This window comes from Cricetulus griseus, chromosome 6 (assembly GCF_003668045.3).
Source record: "Cricetulus griseus strain 17A/GY chromosome 6, alternate assembly CriGri-PICRH-1.0, whole genome shotgun sequence".
Lineage (NCBI taxonomy): Eukaryota > Metazoa > Chordata > Mammalia > Rodentia > Cricetidae > Cricetulus > Cricetulus griseus.
In genome coordinates, this window is record NC_048599.1 from 103,938,362 (window position 1) to 103,961,435 (window position 23,074).

The following is a 23,074-nucleotide window of genomic DNA, read 5'->3' on the forward strand; positions in this document are numbered from 1 at the left end:
TAAGAGATGTTAGGAAAACTATTAAAAGGCAGATCACATTGAACTGAGAGTTGTTCAGCTTTCTGTTTGACATCTGTTTGCAAATATAGAGTGGTTTAGTAAATGCCAATCTAATGAAATCATCATGTTGACAAGAAAAGAAAAAAGATACTTGTCTGCATTCATGAATGAATCCTTAAATGTGGGAAGATGGTTGAACGACCATCTTACCTGGCAGTGGAACACATACTCTGGGGTAGTCTTTTTGTACTTCATATTCCACACAAGGGCCACACCATCAGGCTCATGAGGAGCCTCTTCATTGTTATTATAGGAAGCCACAAGTAACTCTGGATACTGTTTACAAGAATCAAATAGAAAAAAAAAATCAACAAATAATAAGAACTATTATGTTCTTAACTATCAGATTGTTCTGAAAATTAACTTTATAGTTATACTCACTAAGATGTTAGTCCAAGTTTAAATTAGCACAGTTGATTATTTAAAAATGTTTAAATGTTAAAAACAGTTCATTTAAATATTTAAATTTTATATAAAGTGTTCAGTGGGTAATTAATTAGCAAAATTAGATTTGGGTATAAAGTCCTGAATTTTAATCTAAAAGTAGTGTCAGTTCTTCCTTCCAGTGTACACAAGTCAAAATGATAATGGCAACATTAGAACCATCACTTATTATTATTTTAAATGATACATACTGACTTAATTACAAAAGTCCTAAAACAAAATTATATGCTAATTAGAAAAAGTGAGTTTTGCTATACTTTACCTGGGATGACCAATCCAAACAGCTAACAACTCGATGCTTTGACCAACGCTCATCAAAAAATTGTCGATTTAATGATAGCTTAGCACCTGCTTGAATCTCTCTATTGAAAAAGACAGTGTTATAACTTGTGTCACTCTTCATATTAATATACTTTAGGACTATGGAAGTTATGATCTTAGGAATTAGACATTACCCTTCTTTGTCTTCCAAATCTCTGCCACTATAGTCAAAGAAGATGTTGATCTGCTCAGAAAGGGCTCTTTCTACAATTCTTGTGGAATGGTCAAAGAAACTTAAAAATTCCTCTGAGTGTAAAATTTGTTGCTTTTCTTCTTCAGTTAGTTCATGAGGGGGAGCTGAAAAAAAAACATTGTTTTAAAAGTATGATTTAGGCCAATCAAATTCTGTCAACTTACTATTACAGTTTAGATCAAGAAAGACCACATATTCTTTTTAAATGAGACTCATCTCTTTGATTTAGGGCATTTTATTCTACTTTAGTTCATAAATAATAAACAAGTTTTAAGAGGAAGCAGGGAAAAAAAAACCTTAAATATGTTAGGATACCTTTGTTATCGCTCTCTTCATCTTTTTTAAATGGTTTCTCTTCTTCAGGTTCAACAGGAGGTTTAGGAGTTGTTACATCATCTTCCTCCTCCTCATCTGAACAAGGATGGAACAATAAACAAAGACTAGCTTAATACAAACAGCTGCAATCCTGAGGCAGTGTCTCAGAGCATCACAACCCCCTCAAGGTGAAACAGACCACTATACAGACTGTGTACAAACAATGGGAACTTTACCAGTACCAACTTGATGAATGGAATGAGAACTCTAGATTTTTAGAGATACCAATGATACCTCATCAAGTTATCCTAAATTCTGTAACTATGTAAAACACGAGTAAGATATGTAAGGAGGACAAATTCTCGTGGAAGTCTTTAAAAGCTTACAAGCATTACTATTCTAGACAGAACATGTGACTCCCACATAGTTCTGTAGAGCATGCTGACACATTAATGCTACCGAATGAAGAAAATCAAATGTCTGAAACAGCCCACAGAGCTAGCTGCTTACTTGTGATCTGAAACCATCAGTGTCTGATGGGTCTTCCTAGGACATAACGATGCTTACATTAACTCTCAGGTTGCTATTTGAGAGGCAGATTTTAAAGATAATAGCTTTGAGATCACATTTTCTATTCTGTCATTTTAAATGCAAGTCTCATTACCTATCACTGTATGATGTGGCAATAGCACTTAAAACAGTTTTCTTTAATTTTAATAAAAATATTCGGAAATATATAATGCTTATAAAACTTAAAAATAATCAAATCTCATAAATCCCCAAACCAGCACATAGCTTAAAATAATTTATTTAAAAATGTTATAGTATATATAACCCTGTCTACCATCTCTTTTAGCTACAAACCGAGGTAGATTTCATGAAGAAAAGCATGTATTTTTATTGCCTAAGCACATCTTAGTTGTCTATTAGGGAATGATAGCAGGCATCTGCAACAGAGTTCGTCTCAAGTAATGAAAGCCTATTCAATAAAGGGACTTTCCTTGTCTGTTATAGTCATTTCCCTGACCCATGTACAAAATGATCTAAAACACATACACATACAACCTACACAAAAGAACGGTCAAGGATGGGAACCAGCTGCCAAGTCACGGTCCCAGCAGTCAGACCAGCTGACTAGATAGCAGTAACCAGATGGCACTGCTGGGATTGTGTCTTTCTGCTGCAAGGTGGCAAGGGGATGGCATAACATTCTTCCGCTTGACTGCTTCCAATCCTGTGTCTCTCCCCAATGGTGAGCCTCTGCAATTACTCACACTCCAGGAGCCTACAGACAAGCCTTTGCCCTGCAAACAAAACGCAGCTTGTAGGCCACACCAGCTGCCAAACCACACACAGTGTTAGATTTAGAGAGCTAAGAAAATCCTTCCAACTCTATAGTATAAGCAATAAAACATAACTGTACCTGTGCACAGAAAGCTTTAAATGACACTGTATAACGCACACAATGATACAACCTCCAACTTAATCAGAATGATAATGACGTATGCCAATCCTACATTACTTGAAATTGAGCGATTTTTACGTCTGACAAGTTTACAGAACTGGGATAAATGGCACGAGTGATTTCAATATATGCTCATACTTTTGAACCAAATGGTGAAGGTTAAAATTTTTCCTTTCAAGGGCCTCAATCAGCCACAAAGGAAAACAGTAATCACTGTCTTTTCAGCCAGCCCAACCGCATTTGTCAGCCCTTTCTCCGTCAATGCAGCCAGAGCAATCAACCTGCCAAACATTCAGAATGGAAAAACAATCTGAAAATACAGGGTATAATGCACCTGCCAGTGAAAATGGCCATTTCAAGAAAAGCTAGTGATCTCAGTGACCCTGCTGAGGAGGCGGTGGCGCAAAGGGGAAAGAACACGCTGAAGAATTCATAGTGATCGCCACTCTTCTGCACACTGACACTTCCTTACAAAGCATGCCAATTATAGCTTTTGTGCTACTTAAAAAATGAAAGCTTTTTTTGGGGCAAAATAATCACATAGAGAAACAGAAAGACACTACTCCTTCTTAGATGAATTCTCATACACAAAGGGTTATTAATCTGCAAACTGTGTCTGATGGTGACTCTACCTGTACTGTTCCAACATTAGGATGTGACTGCCATAATCTGCAGGGATACACCAATGAAATAATTTAATTAATTTACTTATAAGCTGACTTCTAGAATAACAGGAGATCCTATTTTCATGAAAAATTTGGTATAAGTGCTGCTCCCACAGCACTGTGGGTTCCTTTCTCTCTTTCTTATATTTAGTGTGAGAAAAGAACGTAGCTCGGTTTTTGCTAATACTATCAGCTTTCCTAATCAATTCCAGTAATTAGCAGCTTCACTGGATGTAAATTTTACAATTAAGGATGTAGACTTTGAGTCACCCTGGACAAGTCATTCTCACGCCTGGTGAATTATAAATTGAGGCCTCCTGCCTACATCTTCTTCTACCTGTACTCTGTTGTATTACACTACTTCTAACTACCATTTCCAAAGACAGGTGTCAAATTCCTGTCATAATGCATATAATCAGTATATTTAGTGCTAAGTGACCTTCTGATGTGCATATTTAACAGAAAGACTTTTGTTTACAGACACTCTTTCCTTCTGAAATATTAAATGTAGATCAAGTATGTTTGCTGCTGATCTGTGTCTGTCTGTACATAGCATATACTAAGTCATACTACAGCTGGGTGGTTAGCAGCAACTCTATAAACATACCTCTTGGAATTTTATTTTACAATCAATAAGCATACATCCTTTTCTACAATGTTAAATATGGACCTAAAACTGTAATTAGTACTTAAATCACACTTCAGGAAGGTCACTAAACTAATTTTCCAGGAATATAAAAGTAAACAATGGGCTGCTTTAAAAAAAAAAACCTACAAAGTGAACTATATTTTGTTATAAAGCATATGTTAAATATTTACACACACACACACTTCTCTGGAGCCAATATGTCTTCTTTCACAGGACCACTGATGTGGCCCCAAATCCAATACCACAGTTGTAAAGATTGTCTCAGATACTCCCTGTTATGTGGTAAGCTATAACATACTTAAAACTGGAAGACTGTAAGTGAACAGGAAGACTGCCGTGCCACATCAGTTTGATGATGAATATTCATTACTCCATGCTAAGTGGTTAACTCCATACTTTCCCTGACAGAGAAGCTAAGGTTACAGACTGAGCAGTAGAAAGTGCAGAGAGATAGCAGTTACTTACAGAATGACACATCTCTTGTCAATGCATGCTAAAACTAGGTTTAATGAACCACTGAATTTTTACTTTGCGTTAACACCAAAATTGTGATGTATTTTGGTGAGATGAAAAGAAAACTGTTCTGTAAATTAAGCTGTACCTAGAGACAACACCAAGGTGTGAAGTTCTGGTTGCTAGAATAGTCAGCAAAGCAGTGGGTTAATCAGTGAAATCATCTGTGAAATGGGTGGCTTCTGTTAAACAGAAGGAAGGTGTCTTCCTAACAGAGTCTCTCTCATTTACATGCCATTCATACTTAAGATATGTTTAAGAAGCCATAAAGTACACTTTTGAATAATTCTACAATAGCCACATTTAAATAGTAATATGCAAGAGCTTAGAATATCCATAATAAACAAACACAGCAATTTATAAATCTATCACTTATAGTTTTCAATATAAAGTTAATAAATCCCATCACTAGTGCATTGATATTCAGGAAATATAATTACTGGCAACCAGTTCACTGTTAGCTTTATATATTGACATATACCCCTTTAAGATGAATTAATATCATGATGAATTCCTAACTTAAATCTGGAAGTTTGTTGCTCATAAAAATGCTTCAACTTACAAAAATTCAACTAATAAATAACCCTGTAAACATCTATCAGCAATACCATTCACTTAAAAATCCAGACCAGACAGGGATAATCTTCTCTTAGTATTTTCTAAATAACCTTAAAATTTATTTATTTACTTATTATTAACTTAATATGTGTATGTATGTGGGTAGGTACATGCCTGGGCCCATGTGTGCCACAGTGCACATGTGGATGCCAGAGAATAACTTGTGGGAGTTAAGTCTACCATGTGGGTCTGGGGATCAAAGTCAGTTATCAGGGTTGGCAGCAAGTATCTTTGCCCACTGAGCCATCTTGCCTACCCCTATACATCCATCTTCTATACCTTCAAATCAAATGGATATTTAAGACAACCTTCAATGAAACAAAGCTGTACCAGTGTATTGATAAGATTCATTCCTTTTTTCTAGGTGGTACACCACTAATCTCAGCACTTAAGAGGCAAAGGCAGGTGAATATCTGAGTTCGAGGCCAGCCAGTTCTACAGAGTGAATTCTAGGATAGCCAGGGCTACACAGAGAAACCCTGTCTTGGGGGGACAAAAAATTCATTCCATTCATTCATTCTTGATTTGCTTTTTTTTTTTCTTTTGCATCCTGAATAGGATCACTTCCTTTTTTTGTTTTTGTTTTTTGTTTTGCGAGACATGGCTTCTCTGTGGCTTTGGAGGCTGTCCTGGAACTAGCTCTTTTAGACCAGGCTGGTCTCGAACTCACAGAGATCCACCTGCCTCTGCCTCCCGAGTGCTGGGATTAAAGGTGTGCACCACCAACGCCCGCTGAATAGGATCACTTCTATTTGCTTAATAATTTGGATTCAACAAGGGAAACAGCTGGCATTTTAATCACAAGTATTTTGAATTTAGATAAAATTTTGGGAGGAAATAAATATTTTAGTTTATGTGTATGACTGTTTTGCCTGTATATGTGTCTGTGCAGCACATATGTGCAGTACCTACAGAGGCCAGAAGAGAGTGTCAGATCCCGCTGGGACTGGAGTTAGACAGTTGTGCTCAATGACAGTGCTGGAAATCAAACTCAGGTCCTCAGAAGAGCAACCAGTGCTATTAACCAGATCTCTCCAGCCTTCTCAACTTAGCTTTTTTAAGTAGAAAATTTGGATTTTATTTTGGCTGAATTGGTATTATTACTAATCCACTTATCTGTGATCTCATTAAATATTACTTTTTTTCTGGGCCATAGTTTTATTCAGATTTAAATTCTTCAGTTCAAAATTAAGAACAAATGATATAATGTTCAGTTCTATTTATACTCTCACATATTAAAGATTAAAGCTAATCTATTAAATACCTAATTTATTTTTGGAGCTTTTTAAAACCCCATTTTAGATAAGGCTAACACTAAATTATTAACTAAAAGGCCCACAAATTTGGTCTACAAGTGGGAAATATGGGTTCTACATAATTATATTATACAACAAAAGATTACAAGTTGTTTTAACAATCTTCTGTACATTATAAATGCCAATCAACATTAATATCTGGTTCATTAAATCAAGAAGCAATAGGTCAGAAATCCCTCCACATATAAAGTGTAATGGAGGGAGAAAATAGCTTCTCATGGAAAACAAGCAGAGTGCTGCTCTGCTTATAAACCCCAGTGTTTCCCTCACTGCAGACTTGGGTTCATCAGCTAACTTTTCAGATCTCAGCTTACAAAGATAAAAATAAACTAGCTGGGTAGGTTAATGGGCCTTTTTGGATGCCTTTATACTTGAATCCTTTCTGTAATAAAAAAACAAAAATCCACACTGATGAGGTGAATAAGAAAAAAATGTATTTTCAAGAGTTAAAACTTTTAAGGAAAAGGCAGAAAGTAAGTGTGTACCTTTGGGCACCACTCTTGCCTTCTGGAAGTTGCCTGCCTGCAGAGAAGGGAATTGACTGAGGTCACATGGTCTTAGTCAATTTCATTCACAGTAGGTGCTTTAAGACAGCCACATACCTTGATTTAGGAACAGTACCACTAATTCACAGAATAAATTTACAGTAAGATGATAGCTAGAATAGAGAAAAACAAAGTGAAAATAAACTGCCTTTAAAAGGGCAGGGTTAGCCATCTGAGTAAAGAGGAGATGGGTAAGACTTAAGACCAGTTCTCACTCACATTATGCCTGCACTGATCATGCTGCCTGCCTTCTGAATTTACTGTTATACTCCAGTTGTGAGAGTAAATTTGTTTTTCATGGCGAACTTTTTTTTCCGTCAAATAACTGCAATTAAAAAAATATGCAGTGCTGGGGCTTAAACCCAGCTTTTCATAAACGTGAGGCAAACATGCTACCAGGAAACAACACTCAGTCCCTTAAATAATTGTTAAATGGTAACCATCTGGGCTGAGTGTGAAGAGCCTGAATTAAAACAATGAATGTGGTTAAACACAAAGCATTTTTCATTATAAAAATCTCATTTAATGTTTTTTCTTGCCTCTAGAACTTCTTTAACATAGGAATGAAATTTAATGTTGTGAAATTAATTGTAATGACATAAAAACCAAATTATCTAACTTTGTAAGCAGTTGCAAAGGTTATGAATGGCTTCACGGTTTGAGAATATACTTCTCATTCTTCCTCACTTGGAGACTCCAAGCTCCACAGCACAAAACCAAGGAGAAGGTGATATAGTGCCTTCATATACAGATGGCAGACACTCAATAAACTCAATGAACACTTGCTAGACTGCAAATAAACAGACATGGATTTTATAAAATGAACCTTTAAATCTAGTCTACACAGGAAAACTTTAAAGGATGGTGAAATGGATGAACCCTCAGGAATAGGCTTCATTCACCCATCTTGCCCCCTTCTTTTCCATCAGTGAAGAAAATTCTATTTATTATCAGTGAAAGCGCTTCGGTGCTTACTCATTATCTGGAGGTTATCACTAAAATGATACTACTCTGATGCAGACACACCAATGAGCTATCTGAACCACACTTTCCTTTTGAATGAAGTGTTGCTAAACTACACTTCTAAACCAATAAACTTGGCACTTGTAATCAGTATTTTTTAAAAAGAAGATATAGTGAGAAAAGAGATGGTATTAAAAAAAATCCATTATCTATCTATAGCTGTTTGTACAGGACTGTAATAAAACTAAAATTACTTAGTATAGGTTACTATCATAAAAACACAAAGTTTACTGTTTTGTGGCAACATGAAAGCCAATGCATATTTTAGAATTGGTTAGACATGGTTTGGAATAGTAGTTACTAAGGCTTGGCTGGAAAGATGGCTCAGTGGCTAAGAGCACTAGTTGCTTTTCAGAGGTCCTGAGTTCAATTCCCAGCAACCACAGGTTAGCACAACCATCTATAAAGGAGTCTGATGCCCTCTTCTGGAATAAAGGTGTACATGCAGATAGAGCACTGAAATATACAATAAATATTTTTTTTTTTTTTTTTTTTTTTTTTACTTTTTTTGAGACAGGGTTTCTCTGTGTAGCTTTGGAGCCTGTCCTGGCACTTGCTCTGTAAATCAGGCTGGCCTAAAACTCACAGAGATCTGCCTGCCTCTGCCCCCATTAAAGGCGTGCACCACCAACGCCCCGCATAAATAAATCTTTAAGAAAAAAATAAAAGAATCAAGGCTTAACATTTGGAGTTGTGGTTGTTATATGTGGGTGTGAGCAGGCCCAAGTGTGTGTATGTATACACACATGCACTACATATATGCACCACCTGTGTGTGTGCCCACAGAAGCCAGAAGAGGGCATCAGATATCTTGGATGAAGAGTTCCAAGATATTGTAAATGATTCAACATGGTAACTGGGGTCATCTGGAAGAGCAGCAAATGCTTGTAAACACTGAGCCATCTCTCTAGGAACCAGCTTTCAAGGTTTTGGTGATAGGATTTAGAAACACAATGTCTGATATATAGTGAGCACTACTCAGTTAGAATTTTCAGCCACTGTTTAAACAGAATTTTAAAAATTCTCAAAATTTAAGCATTTTGACAACTACTATAAACAAATAGCCTCAATAATATACTTAAGAGATGCTGACAGATTCAATTTAGTTCAGGATTCAGAGGGCCACAAAGAACACAAAGTAAGCACATGCTTATGTCTCTACAGTGACATTAAGAAGACTATCCAGGAGACTCTACAATGGTTTCACTTTGAGCATAAGAACACATAGTGATTAGGATATACTCAAGTACTGGACTAATCATACCTTCTCATCCAAATTTCATCAACAACTAATTAACACTTGAAAACAATACATTTCTCAGAAGTTGCTTCCATCATGAAAGCAAAAAAATTAAGTATCCCAGGTAAAACTTGTTCTCCTAAGCAGGCAACGATGATTAACATTTCTTTAGGTATACAGAAATGTTATACCTAAAGTGAGCATCCATCACATGCTACACACAGCACCATAGCATGAAAAACAGTTCCTAGGCTCATGGAAAAGTTGGCAAAGCTGAAGTATAATAATGTTAAAAGCCTCTTACCCTACATAATTCCAAAATGGAAGGAAAAAACAAAACAAAATAAAAAGTTTTTATCTAGAGCTTGTGGGCTCTCAACTTATCTGAAAATTTTTAACTGAAAATTTAAAGATAAACTAAACATTAGGTAAAATTTTCACACTTGATTTTCTATTAATTCAATAGGAAAAAATGTTTCCTATTCTTAGAAGGGTAGTTTATAATGGGCCCACAATGTCTTATGCAAAATTACCAAATTGTCAACCGCTCCAAAATACTAAGTTAAGTGGCTAATCCTGACATGATCATAAAAAAAGCAATTATTATTTATCTCATTTGGTATGCTTATATCTTTTTATTTCTGAAACATCAATGTCCATAATGATGAATGGCTACAAAATTGCAATACATACATACATACATACATACATACATACATATATATATATATATTGCCCCAAAGGTTTTTAGATGGAGATTATGGACTTACATTCAGAATTTTTTTTTTTTTTTTTGGTTTTTTTTCAAGACAGTTTCCCTGTGGCTATGGAGGATGTCCTGGAGTCCTGGAACTAGCTCTTGTAGACCAGGCTGGTTTTGAACTCACAGAGATCCACCTGCCTCTGCCTCCTGAGTGCTGGGATTAAGGGCATGTACCTCCACCACCCAGCTTAAAATTCTCTCCTTTTTAAAATTTATTTATTCATTCATTCATTCATTCATTATGTATACAATGTTCTGTCTGCAGGCCAGAAGAGGACACCAGTTCCCATTATAGATGGTTGTGAGCCACCATGTGGTTGCTGGGAATTGAACTCAGTACCTCTGTAAGAGCAGGCAGTGCTCTTAACCTCTGAGTCATCTTTCCAGCACAAAATTCTTAAAAAAACAAAAAACAAAAAAACTTTTTAATGATTTATTTTTATTTTATGTGCATTTGTGCTTTGCCTGAATGTCTGTGTGAGGGTGTTGGGTTCCCTGGAACTGGAATTACAGACAGCTGAGTTGCCAGGTGGATGCTGAGAATTGAACTCAGGTTCTCTGGAAGAGCAGCCAGTGCTCTCAACTACTGAGCCATCTCTTCAGCCTCTAAAATTCTTAAATAAACAGATAAATGAAACACAGCAAATGTTTGAGTGGCTACATTAATTTAGCTATGTGATGTTTTTAATCTGTGCGTTCATTACAATGTAATTTTAAAAAGATATATAAATATACAAACGGTGAAGCAGTATTAGTTTTATCATGATTCTCTAAGAAAATTTCAAAAATAAGGCTAGGAAGATAGCTCAGTGTGTAAGAGTTCTTGCTGTGGCAAGCAAGTATGAAGACCTAAGTTCAAACCCCCAGGATCCGCTATTAAAAAAAAAAAAAAAAAAAAAAAAAAAAAAAAAAGTCAGGTAGGACCACAAGGGTGTATGTGCCTGTTAACTCCAGTGTTATGATGGACAGAGACAGGAGGATAGCTGGGGCTTGCTAGCTGCCAGTTTAGTTCCAGGTTCAATGAAGCAGAGTGATACAGCAAGACACCCATCCTCCTCTGGCTTCCACATGCATGCATGTGTGCAAATACCACACTCCCTCACCCCTTAAATGCAAAACATAAACGAAAAAGAAAAGGCTGGACAGCAGTGGTGAACGCCTTTAATCCCAGCACTTGGAATGCAGAGGCAGTCGGATCTCTGTAAGTTGGAGGAAAGCCACGGACAGCTACCCAGAACTGTTTTTTTGAAACAAAACAAGAAAAAACCCAAACCAAAAACAAACAAACAAATCTACTCACTTAACACAGAGTCTTAAACAGTCACATTAAGGTCAGACACTCACCTTCTTTGGGTTGAGCTGTAACTGGGGTCTGAGTCTCCTTTGTATATGTGACGATTTCTCGAGGGGGAAAGTCCACTTGAGTAATTTTGGCCATTCCAAGTTTAATAGGTCCTCGTCTAAATAAGTGCATATAAATGCTTTTAATTTTAAATACAACAAATGATAAATTTTAGTTACATCAAACTTGCTATTTTGAAAAATAAGAATTGAACATTCATGTGAATCTAGCACTGAAATTTAAAACCCTGCTTTACTAGAGAAATGGGAGGTGAACAATGAATTAGCTTAGCTGTATTTCAGCAAAAGGACTAGAAGGTAGCACAGACAAAAGATATTTCTGAATCACTCTGGGCACTTATTTTTTATTTTCAAAAGGCGAGTAGTGTCACTTCTTAGGGCAAGTGTGTGAGTAGTAAGTTTGAGAGGACAGCAGTTTCAGAATGGACTACTAAACATGCTAGGTAGGCTGTGTAGGGACTAACAATTGTGATCTCAGACTTTCTTGAAGAGTCAGTACCTCACTCAGCCACTCACCATTGCTAGATTCGGACTTTAAGACTGAAAAGTAGGTTTCTGTTGAAAGGTTAAAAGCCTTTTCTCTTTAAAGTTTCTCTCTCTCTCTCTCTCTCTCTCTCTCTCTGTTTGTGTGTGTGTGTGTGTGTGTGTGTGTGTGTGTGTGTAGGTCAGAGAACAACTTTGAGAGTCACTTCTCTCCATGACCTTTATGTAGATTCCAGGGATTGAACTCAGGTAGCCAGGCTTGCATGTTGCATGGCAAGTGTCTTTACCCAAGCCATCTTGACAACCCAGAAAGTCATTTTTTCTACTTCTTACATTTGGTAGACACTAGAATAATCACATCAGTGTGGACTTTAAAATTAATTATTTGATTTTTTTCAATCTCTACATAGTCAATATTGTCTACGGTTTATAGTGAACAAACTAAGGTTGAAAAATTCTAAGCCTAAAGTAACAGGTTTCTTGAATATAATCAAACTACAGAAGTCATAGCTGGTTTAATGAAATGGAGGAAATAACAGGAGAACTGAAATATAAATCAAAAGAAAAACACCTCTTTTTAGCTATTCAGGGTATTTTCATTTGGTTACTCGGTATTTAAATTATAAACTAAAGTATGCTTCCAAATGCCAAAAGTTCTTAATCATGAAATTCTCTTGAAAGGACATCCAATACAGACATTGCTGTAACTCCCTACTACCTGAAATAAATGTCTCACATTTCATAAACATCTTTTTCAACATATGCCACTATTAATACATATAAGTATGTTCCCATTTTATTTAACAACTATATTAGATTCTTTATAAAAAGGAAATAAAATTAACACTGGAAAAGTTAATTTGTGAGCCAGGCATGGTGGCACACATTTGTAGTCCCAGTACTTGGGAGATGGAGCATAGGATTCAGTAGTTTGGCTACACAAGAAACCATCTCAAAAAAAGAAAATTAAAAAAACAAAACAAAATTCTTGCTCTACGGTACTACATGTGAGCCATGAAACATGTTTAATGTGGTTTCTACTTCAGGATTAGCTTAGTCATTGGTGGTTGGGGGGGCACTTCAAATAATTAAATGGGAAAACTTAAGGATACTTGAAGCAATCTAGAGTAGTCTAAGAATAAAGTTTGAAATATGAACTTCATCCTCTTGATTTTTTTTAAAACATTTTTTTTAAAGATTTATTTATTTATTATGTATGCAGTGTTCTGCCTACATGCCAGAAGAGGGCACCAGAGCTCACTGCAGATGGTTGTGAGGCACCATGTGGTTGCTGGGAATTGAACTCAGGACCTCTGGAAGAACAGTCAGTGCTCTTAACCTCTAAGCCACCTCTCCAGCCCCATCCTCTTGATTTTTAAGATGTGGATTATTAAAGAAAAGGAGGGCAGGCTAACAGTATTAGGAACAAATTACTAACTTGAAAGTATAATAAATCCAATAGCAAAAGAAAACGTTTTTTAAAATTCTAAGACTTTATAGAAGAGCAAGGGTAATAGCTCACTTCTCCAAAAGCTACATTTACTAAAAATAAGAAAACAATGGGAAGGGAGAGGGATAGGGAGAAGATCAGTGTAGCCAGAGGTCTTCTGGTAGAAGCTCACAGACTTTTCCTATATGTAATCCAAGGCTTATTTATTCTTGCTTCAGATGCAATGCTAAAGTATATGGCTGCATATTTCAGAAGCTGCAAATTACCAAGGGAAAAGAGCTATCTTAGTCAGGTATGCAACAAATATATTTTATTTGTTTTGGAGCCTAGAATGAATGAATGAATCAGTGACACAATAAGTAAATGAGCAGAAATCCAGAGCCAGAGTATAGAGACCAGCGTATCTTGTTCCTTTCAGGACTTTAGACTCACTGACTAATTTTGTTATAGAAAAAATAATTTTCATATCAAGTAACTCAGAAAATATTCAATTACAAGGATTAATTATTCAATTAAAAGGATAAATGAGATGTCACAGTAAAATATAACTCGTCTTAACTAGACACAATATTAGAAATTTAAGTAAGGTAAAATTAGGACAGTTTCACAAAGAAGCAAATGAATTATTAAAGAGAGAAGGTAATAAATCTATGCAATACCCCAAATCGGAATCTGAGTGAAGCTGAAGAACTGATGGATCTGTATCCCAATGCAGCGTCCTAAATGGTTGTAGGACAACCATGAAGCATTAGTAAAAAAGGTCAGAAGTTAGTCAAACAAATGCATCCTATAAATGGCTAATGCTAATTCACAACTAAGAATTATGTGTGTTGGTTAGTAAGACCAAAACAAAGCCCTTATACTAGGTATCACTCCAATGCTCTAGTGCACACAATAAGCATCAAGGTGGTTAAAGATGCAGTACATAACCCAGAATAATTCAATGTATCTTCAGAATGGGGGAAATTAGTATTGCACAAAAAGGGACACAAACAGCTAAAGCACACAAACCAATATACATTATTTATGGATGGTAAACAAAACAGACTATGAAAGAGTTAAAAGGAGTTTTAAGATTCCTAATAAAAAAAAGATTGGTAAAAAATATTTAACCGATTCTAATCTTGCCCAAAGCTTTAAATGTGTGCAGGAAATTGCCATACTGGTAAAGGAAATGAGTCAACACATAAGCCTTTTGGTAAAAAAACCAAGACTATTCCACTGGGACACAAAATAGCTAACGTTTCCAAAGTGTGACCTTGCTGTAATTCATGGGTTAAGCACTGCCTTGGGCTTACATGTCGCTGCTTTAGAAAAGAACTAAAGATTTCTGTTTCTAGGAAGAAAAACAAAAACAAAAACAAACAAACAAACAAAAAACCAGATTTTTCCCTTCCAAAAGGATTTACCTAACTACTGGAGAATCTCAATCCTAAATAGTCAGTGCTGTTTTATCACTGCCTAATGAGTAAATAAATACATCTGCTCTTTTCCACCTAAGATAAATCTAGTCTTTATCAGAACAAAAGGTGCTTTATCACATTGGCATTCTTGTATGTTAACAATACAATGTTCACAGCTCCATACCAAGGGTTAAGTGCAGCTTCTACATTTAGTACTAGCATTTTATGGGATATCTGCTTCTCATTTACACAAGTTATAGAATACACAACTAGGTTTAGTTCTATTATTTTTAATACAACAAATGATTTCACAGCTGGCCTACATAATTTATCAAAAAAACCCAATTAGATGAAATAAGAGAAATATTTCCTCTTATGAGGAAAGATCTTGGGATTTTAAACAGAGTTGTATGTATGCAATGAAGAGAAGGGGGCACAGTGAAGACTTACTTTGTATTGAGCAATGAACAGTAACAAACTTAGGCTTTGTTAAACGAAAAGCAGTTCGATGAGATGGTCTCCAAGGAATGTTCTGTCAACAGCCTCTACATTATACCAGGGCTCTAGCTGACCAATAACATAAACCTCCTTGTTGAGAATGCCATTTTAGTCTAAAATTGGGTAAAACTTCATTTCGGAATACAGCCAGAACTAAAACATACACCATTCAAAATATGTGGTCATATATATTAAAGGGTTCTTTAGAGATATAAAATACAGTCCTAATTCTTAGAAATAAACTGATCAAAAATAGAAAAAAAGGAATAAGCATGGTTTGCCTAACTGAATAACTGTCACTTAAATTTTAGAACAAAAGTGATTAAGAAAGTAAACAATGAAATACAACTTCCAACATGCAAAATTGAACAGCTCATCCTTTTATACTTACTTGTAAATTATCAGCAGTACCAACATAAATTTTTGTCACTTAAAAAGAGTTATTCAACAGTATCCTATGTTATAATGTCGACTCTGTCTTTTTCTGTTCTTTGTGTGGACTAATCTTAGACGATGCTGGCCAACAAATGCAGCTGAGTGTACAGGTTCACCTTACACATCTTCATATACTTCCTGTGGCATTTGTTCTCACTTCCATTATCAGTTCTGCTCAGTATGAGCTCATTTCATTTCACTTTCAGATCTGAATACTCTATTTTTTTTTACTTTTTTTATTTGAATTACAAACAAGATTGAATTACATGACAATCCCAGTTCCCTTCTCCCTCCCTTCCACCCCTACCACCACCACCCCCAACTAAAACCCTACTTATCACATATCCTTTCTTCTAATCTACACCTGACTCAACCCTTCTGCTCCCTCATGACCTCTGCATCCTTCCTTTTCTACCCTTCTCATTCTTGTAGCTCCCTCCCCCCCTCTTCTCATGTTCTCAATTTGCGCAGGGGATGGTGACATTGAGTACTCTATTTAAATGCCATGTATCTAGAAATGCATTATTTTACTACTGTTTTAAGCATTTACAAATTATATTCCCATTATGAACTTGGAGATGAATCAACAAAAGTCAGGTTTCTATCTGTATGTGTAAAATGGACAAACAGCCTTCTCGAAAGTTATTTCCAGGTGAGTTGGTGCTTTCACGGAACAGTGAATTAAGATTTAAAGGTTCTTTTCTTTCCTGCTAAACTTACATAAAAACTGTTTTCTTTCTCTAATAAGAACAAGCACCTTTAAAGTTATCAAGTTACTTCTTTTCTTATTTTATAGTAAGTCATAAAATATACTTTACATTAAGCACAGATACATAATCTCCTTTAAGCATTTTGAAAAAGCATCTTTAATGATAAAATCACTAGAGTGGCATTCTGTGAAAGCAGAGAAATTATCTTGTGTGGTAATCTACCATAATTAAGACAAAGCTGGCAATTTGATGAACATCTATTTGTTCCACAAATAGTTTTCTCACCAGTACTTATCTCCCATACCAATTAACCATAGCCCAAAGCATCTCTAGTAGTTTCTAGGTTATTCATAGAGGATGACACTTTTTAAACTTATATTAACTTTAAAAATTAAGTAAACATTACATAGTACCTTTAAAAACAAATTTACTGACAATGCTTTAAAATAATCCCTCTATTCCTATTTGAAACGAGGAACAATGAGCTCAAGAAATATAGATTATTTATATAAAAATAATATGTAATACTAAAGAATCTAGAAAATACAGCAAGTTATGTTGAGAAATATTTTCACTGTTATAATGTTGATTGTAGAAGAAAAAAAATCACCACCACTACCCCCAAAGAAGAGGAAAAAACCCTTTCACTTGAAAATATCATTTGCTTATTAGATATTTAAAGGAATATTGACATATCCAAGTAGAAGAGTGTGGAAATGCCAGGCATGGTGGCACACACCTTTTATCCTAGCGCTCAGGAGGCAGAGGCAGGTGAGACTCTGAGTACCAGGCCAGAGCAAATTCCAAGCCACCCAAGGCTACACTGTGAGACTATGCCTTAAAAACAAAAACAGAACAAAAAGCATGGAAGCATAAACCAAACAGCTATAGCCCTAAAAATTAATTTATATTAAATTGCCTTCATAACATATATTTTATAGAGTAATATTACTTGTCAAAAGAAAGCTTTATTTTTTTTCTTAAATAAGAGTTATCATTTACCTGCAACAATAGTATTGCTAGATTTGTCACTTTTGGATAGCACATCTCAGTTCCAGACTGATTTTATTTTTACATATATGAGTGTTAGCCTGCATGCATATCTATGCAGTACATGTATGCCTGATACCAGCAGAGATCAGAAGAGGGCATCAGATTCTCTAGAACTGTAATTAGAGATGGCTGTGTGTCACAACATGGGTGCTGGGAACAAATCTAGGTCCTCTGCAAGAACAGTATGTGCTCTTAACTGCTGAGTCATCTCCCCAGACCATTTCTGTATCTTTTAATTGTTAATGATAACCTGATTATTTCAGAACTGAATATAGTGTTGACTTTTTGGACCACCGGCCCCTTTTATTTGCAGGGTGTGTTGTGGAGCTTTTGCTTATTTGTTTTCTCTCTCTCAGAGTTAATTGTCTATTTTTATCTTTAATCAGAGGGACACATGCACAAGAAAAAAAAAAAGGATGGTAAGTATTAATAACCTTTTTCTTGTAGTGCTGAGGATCGATAGCTAGGGCTTTTCACATGCTACATAAGTCCTTATCACTGAGCTATAACCTGGCCTTTAAAAGAATGCTAAGATGTTTTCCTAGAGAGGATATTTAACCTTGGTCCCAAATAAGGATTCTGAATCAACTGTAGATTTTGACCTGTTGTGTTTACTCTTGTTTCAGCTGTAATAAAGGGATGCTGGTAAATAAAAACACGCCAACTGCTATGTACATGAATATTACTGAATTTCTAAAAAACAAGTTTCAACATGTGTGCAGAATCCGAAAACAAACATGAAATACAGTTTTATGAGGCAGACATAAGCTCAATAAAACCTGTAAGTAAATCAGTGTTTCCTTGGCAGTAATTCTTTAACACTGATTCTTCATGCATTATTTTACAATTTTATTTTATTTATGTGCATGTGTGTGTACCTTGCTTGTCTTATGTGCAGTGCCTGCAAAAGTCAGAAGTTGGATGCCCTGGAACTATAGTTACAGGTGATTGTGGGCTGGCAGATGTGGGTGCTAGGAACTAAACCAAGTCCTTTGCAAGATCAGCAAGTACTCTTAACTACCCAGCTCTAGTATTTTATGTTATGGTTATTTTTATCTTATTTAGCAGAATCAGCTACTTAATAGAACAGAATTGGGCTATTTAATTGAATTGTTTCAATGTTCAATTAGCAAGTGGAGAATTGAGCATAACAAAGATATTCTATACTATTTGTAGTCAAAACAGTCACACAAAACCAGTACATTTGTTTAAGCAGAATGATTTTAAATTCATGAAAACCTCTGTTTTAATATAAATTATCATAAAAACCACTTAACTATTTACTACTGACATGTGACAGCTAAAATACTGGTACAAAAATTTAGCCCAATTTACAAGAGAATTTCTATGCTGTTTAAATTTTAAGAAGTAAGTAATAAGTCAACATAAATATTTAGACTCCTTCTAAAGCACTGACAGCATTTGGCACTGAATACATTCTGTTATATCATTAAAATATTTAAAAAGAATTACATACCTAGATCCCACGGCACCATCTCCAGAATCTTGGCTTCCAGCTTCACTTGGTGTGCTCACAGATTTGGAGGATGGAGACATAGGAGGAGGGACTAAATAGTGAAACAGACAGGTATTCATTGTTACTACACGGAGAGCTTGCTCAGCTTATGGTGTTTTCAAAAACATCTCAGCATGACAGTAATTAACAAAAAGGGGAAAATGATAAGAAACCAAACAACAGAAATATATGGGTGAAAATGAACAGTAGGAAGAAAGGGGAAAAGACAGTTGACAACCATGCTTGAGATCTCATGCAATTTCTCTGGCAAGATGCACTCAGGCTTTCTATGCTTAAAGGGCAAGATTATGGAAAGATGTATCTTCATCTTGTCCATCACCAAAGACGGCCACTAATTTCAAAGGATAACATTCCTTCTTACTTTTTTAATGTCACCATCTTATTTTATGTGTTAATTGAGCTACCCTGCTAATATTAAAACTTTGAAATATGCTTCAAGTAATTTAACCCCTGGTTTTCCAAGATTTGTTTTAAAATGTTAAACTTGGTCTAATAATTTTTTCTTTTAAACAATTTTAGGGCTGGGGACATAGCTTAGTGTCTGCCCAGCATGCACAAGGTCCTAGATTTGATCCCCAGTGCCTCAAAAAATTAGTATTTAAATTAATCCCTTTCTCTCCACTGAAAAGAAGCAACTCACAGAAATGATACAGCTAAAGGAATGGCTCCTTTAAAATGTTCATTAATTTCCAGCAATTTGGATGGAAAATGCAAACAGGCCATAAAAACAGCATGCCTTCTAAACATGATGCATAACATAAAGCAATACATGCAAATTATACACAGCAACATGTATGGTAACTTCTTACCCCAGTACTCAGAAAAAACTGAACGTACAGACAAAGATACAGACACCCAAAATATTCTTAATCCCTTCTTAGAGAAAACATACATTCTTCATAGTATATAAAACAATAGCAACTGTTTTCTCCAATGTTTCAACACCATGTAACAGTAGTTAAACGTGCACATTTCATGCTATGACATTTGGGAAACTTTTTGATTACCGTAGTAGGAAGTATAGGAGGCTCATCACTGCCATCTTCTGGTTAAAATTTTTACCATAAATGTCCCCAATCCCAAGTATCTTTTAAAAATAATCTTTCAGTGTGCAACATTAAGTGACTAACACATTTTATGTTGCGCTGACTTCATTTAATATCTACTAAACAGAAGGCAAATTCCTAGTTATATAATCAGTAATATGGGGGGGTGGGGAGCCATAGCTGGAATGTTTGTTTTCTGAGCTAATAGGGGTTAATTCTGGCTTGTATTTCAAACAGTATTAAAAACAAAACCAATATTTCTAACATTATGGTTAAATGTAACAGAAACAATTATGCAACCACATGAAACTTGATACTGTTCACTTATGGTTGGCACTGTTAGGTACTGCATGTATATTTCAGTATAGCTAAAAAGGAATGCATCTAAAGTAAAATAACAATGTCAAATCCTTTAGCTTCTCATAGGTCCATTTCCTTATCTTTTTGTCTCCTCACTGTGAGGCTTCTGCTAGTCTAAGCTCCAGCTGCACACAGGAATGGCACTGTGTAACAGCTGCTTGTCTACTGTGCTGTAAACACAAATACATGTTTATTAAATTGGAGTGAGGTATTGTATTTCCATACCAAAGATCTTCAAAATAGAAAGTCTATGTTCTTTAAATTGTATATATATATATAACTTCATAATTGGGAAACTAATTTCTTTACAGATAATATTAGAGAGGAAAATAGTAAAGTTATTGTTAATCTATTTCTCTGTTGGGAAGCATCAGAAATACTTTATATTTTCATTGTATTTTCCTCTTTCTGGTGATTTCAAATATCAATGATTCTAATCAATAAGAACTCACTTTGTGAACACTGCATTAAAAATGTCAGCAAAATTCTTTAGAAAAAGGTTAAATAGTAATTACATATATATAAAATCGATATATTAACCCAGTTCTGAAATGAATGTTTCAGAAAAAAAAAAATCAAGAGTAACAGGGCTACCAAATTCTCATGGTGACTCAGTCAGGAGAAATAGCACTATGACTTTAAATGTGCAATTAGATAAAAATCTCCACCCCAACATCTCCAAATTCTATTCACGGGGCTCAGAGGCAGTTTAAAACCAAGTGGTAAGGAGGACACATAACAAAGTCAGACAGACCTATTACCCAGCTGACTAACTTCATCTTGTAATAGTAAATAATGTACCTCAGAAGGGACTACCTGGAAAATGCAAATCACTACTATTATCAAAGGATGGAAGCTAACAGAAAACAAGGGAATGTTAATAGTAATTGACTATCACACTGTAACTCAATTAGTCTCAGAAAATGATAAAATATAGTAATTACTTAGTGAGGCATTGCCACTATACTCTCAGACTTCAACAAACCCCTGAAATAATGAAAGCATACATTCAAGGAGGAGAAAAACCCTGAACTCATGAGCTACAGAGTCTAAGAAAAGACTCACTTCTGGAATCCATTTTAAATGATGACTTGTAAATATGACTGGCTTTGAAAACATCACAAGCCATTAATAAGTAGCTTTTGTCAAGTATTTAAAATATGATTTGTTTAGTAAGACACTGATTTGATCAGATTACCTTTATGTCAAGTTCTGTTTATAAAATAATCAATAACAGATTTTGCATTGTCATAACATATGAATACGTTAATGGATTTAAGATTCTCAGAAATTCATGGCAAAGAAAGCACTTGTTCCTTTCTTTGAGAACCAAAGAAGTACGAAATGAAAACAAAACTACACCACAGTCCTCATTGATCACATAAACAATACTGAAAGGAGTAACTGTTTCGTTCTCTAGGACAAAAAGCTTTGTTAAGAAGGCTTTACCCACCACCTAAGACCTTGGCTTTCCACAGCTATAAAATGAACATTACAGCATTTGGCCAGTGAAGAAATAGGATACTTTCATCCATAAAGACCTGAATTGCACTGAGATTTAAAATGAACACTCACTCTGGTCAACTACTCACAAAAGCCTGAGGTGAGGAATGGTGTGCAGTAGCATAAAGACTCTGGGAAAAGGGCTTTTGCCAGGAAGAAGGGCATAGAAAAGGTAGGCAGTCATGGAAGGTGAGTGCAGAGATGGAGAATGTTGGCAGAGATGGTGAATGGACAGTACAGGTTTCTAGGGCAATCCAAAGTCCTGAGGTCCCTCAGCTAGCGCATCAATACACACAATACTCACACATCAGACACCCTTGTGGATGGACACAAGCTACCAGCCTAGGGCTTAACATCTGAGCCATCTGCTCTCTTTGTCTTTCTATGAAACATTTCTTTAAATAGTAACCTTTGAAATACTAATTTCTCCATTCATAATACCTCTCTTCTGATAATGAATATTAATGCAGTTTTCCTGCTGTTGTTTTGTTTTTTGAGACAGGGTTTCTTTGAGTAGCTCTGACTATCTTGAAACTGGCTCTGTAGACCAGGCTGGCCTTGAACTAACAGAGATCACCTGTATCTACCTCCCAAGTGCTGGGATTAAGGGCATGTGCCATCATAAAGAACAAACATTCCTTGTCATGAAATGGTTTTTAAGAATTAAGCTATGTTTGAAAAAAATGATCTGGCAACATGGATGGTATTCTCTCTAAAAATCAGATTTAAAATATCTAAAAGTTACAAGAAAACTCAGAAGGGGAAAATAATAAAACAACACTTAACTAGCAATGCTGTGCTTAAATTTAGCTCCTACATATGGTCACATAAAAGTTAGAACATTTATTTTAGGAGATATTCCAATTTCAATTTCTGCTATGTATTTGCCTACAATGTCTTAAAGAAGGCTGTCTTTTGTTTGGCCTTTCCAAGTAGAAAGACATGATCTTAAAAATTGAACAAATATTTAAGGTCTAACTTATGCTGGCACCAGAGATAAAAATGTTAGAGATCCTGCTTTTAAGAATATCAGATAAAAACCAGCCAAATGGCCAACTAAGTAACCTACCAGCAAATACGATGAGATGTTTTATTAGTGACATT

The 23,074-nt window shown here is 35.5% G+C and overlaps 1 protein-coding gene across 2 annotated transcripts in view; it reads right to left on the reverse strand.

Moving 5' to 3' along the window:
• Positions 1-23,074, reverse strand: part of Dync1i2 (dynein cytoplasmic 1 intermediate chain 2) — a 55,114-nt gene that overhangs the window by 18,773 nt on the left and 13,267 nt on the right. For both annotated transcript variants that reach the window (XM_027420204.2, XM_035446309.1), the window contains exons 4-9: positions 19,002-19,092; positions 11,475-11,590; positions 1,334-1,429; positions 960-1,122; positions 767-866; positions 211-336 (exon numbers count right to left, since the gene is read on the reverse strand). In XM_027420204.2, coding sequence (XP_027276005.1) covers positions 211-336; positions 767-866; positions 960-1,122; positions 1,334-1,429; positions 11,475-11,590; positions 19,002-19,092 — 692 coding nt within the window. The remainder of the gene's footprint in view (positions 1-210; positions 337-766; positions 867-959; positions 1,123-1,333; positions 1,430-11,474; positions 11,591-19,001; positions 19,093-23,074) is intronic.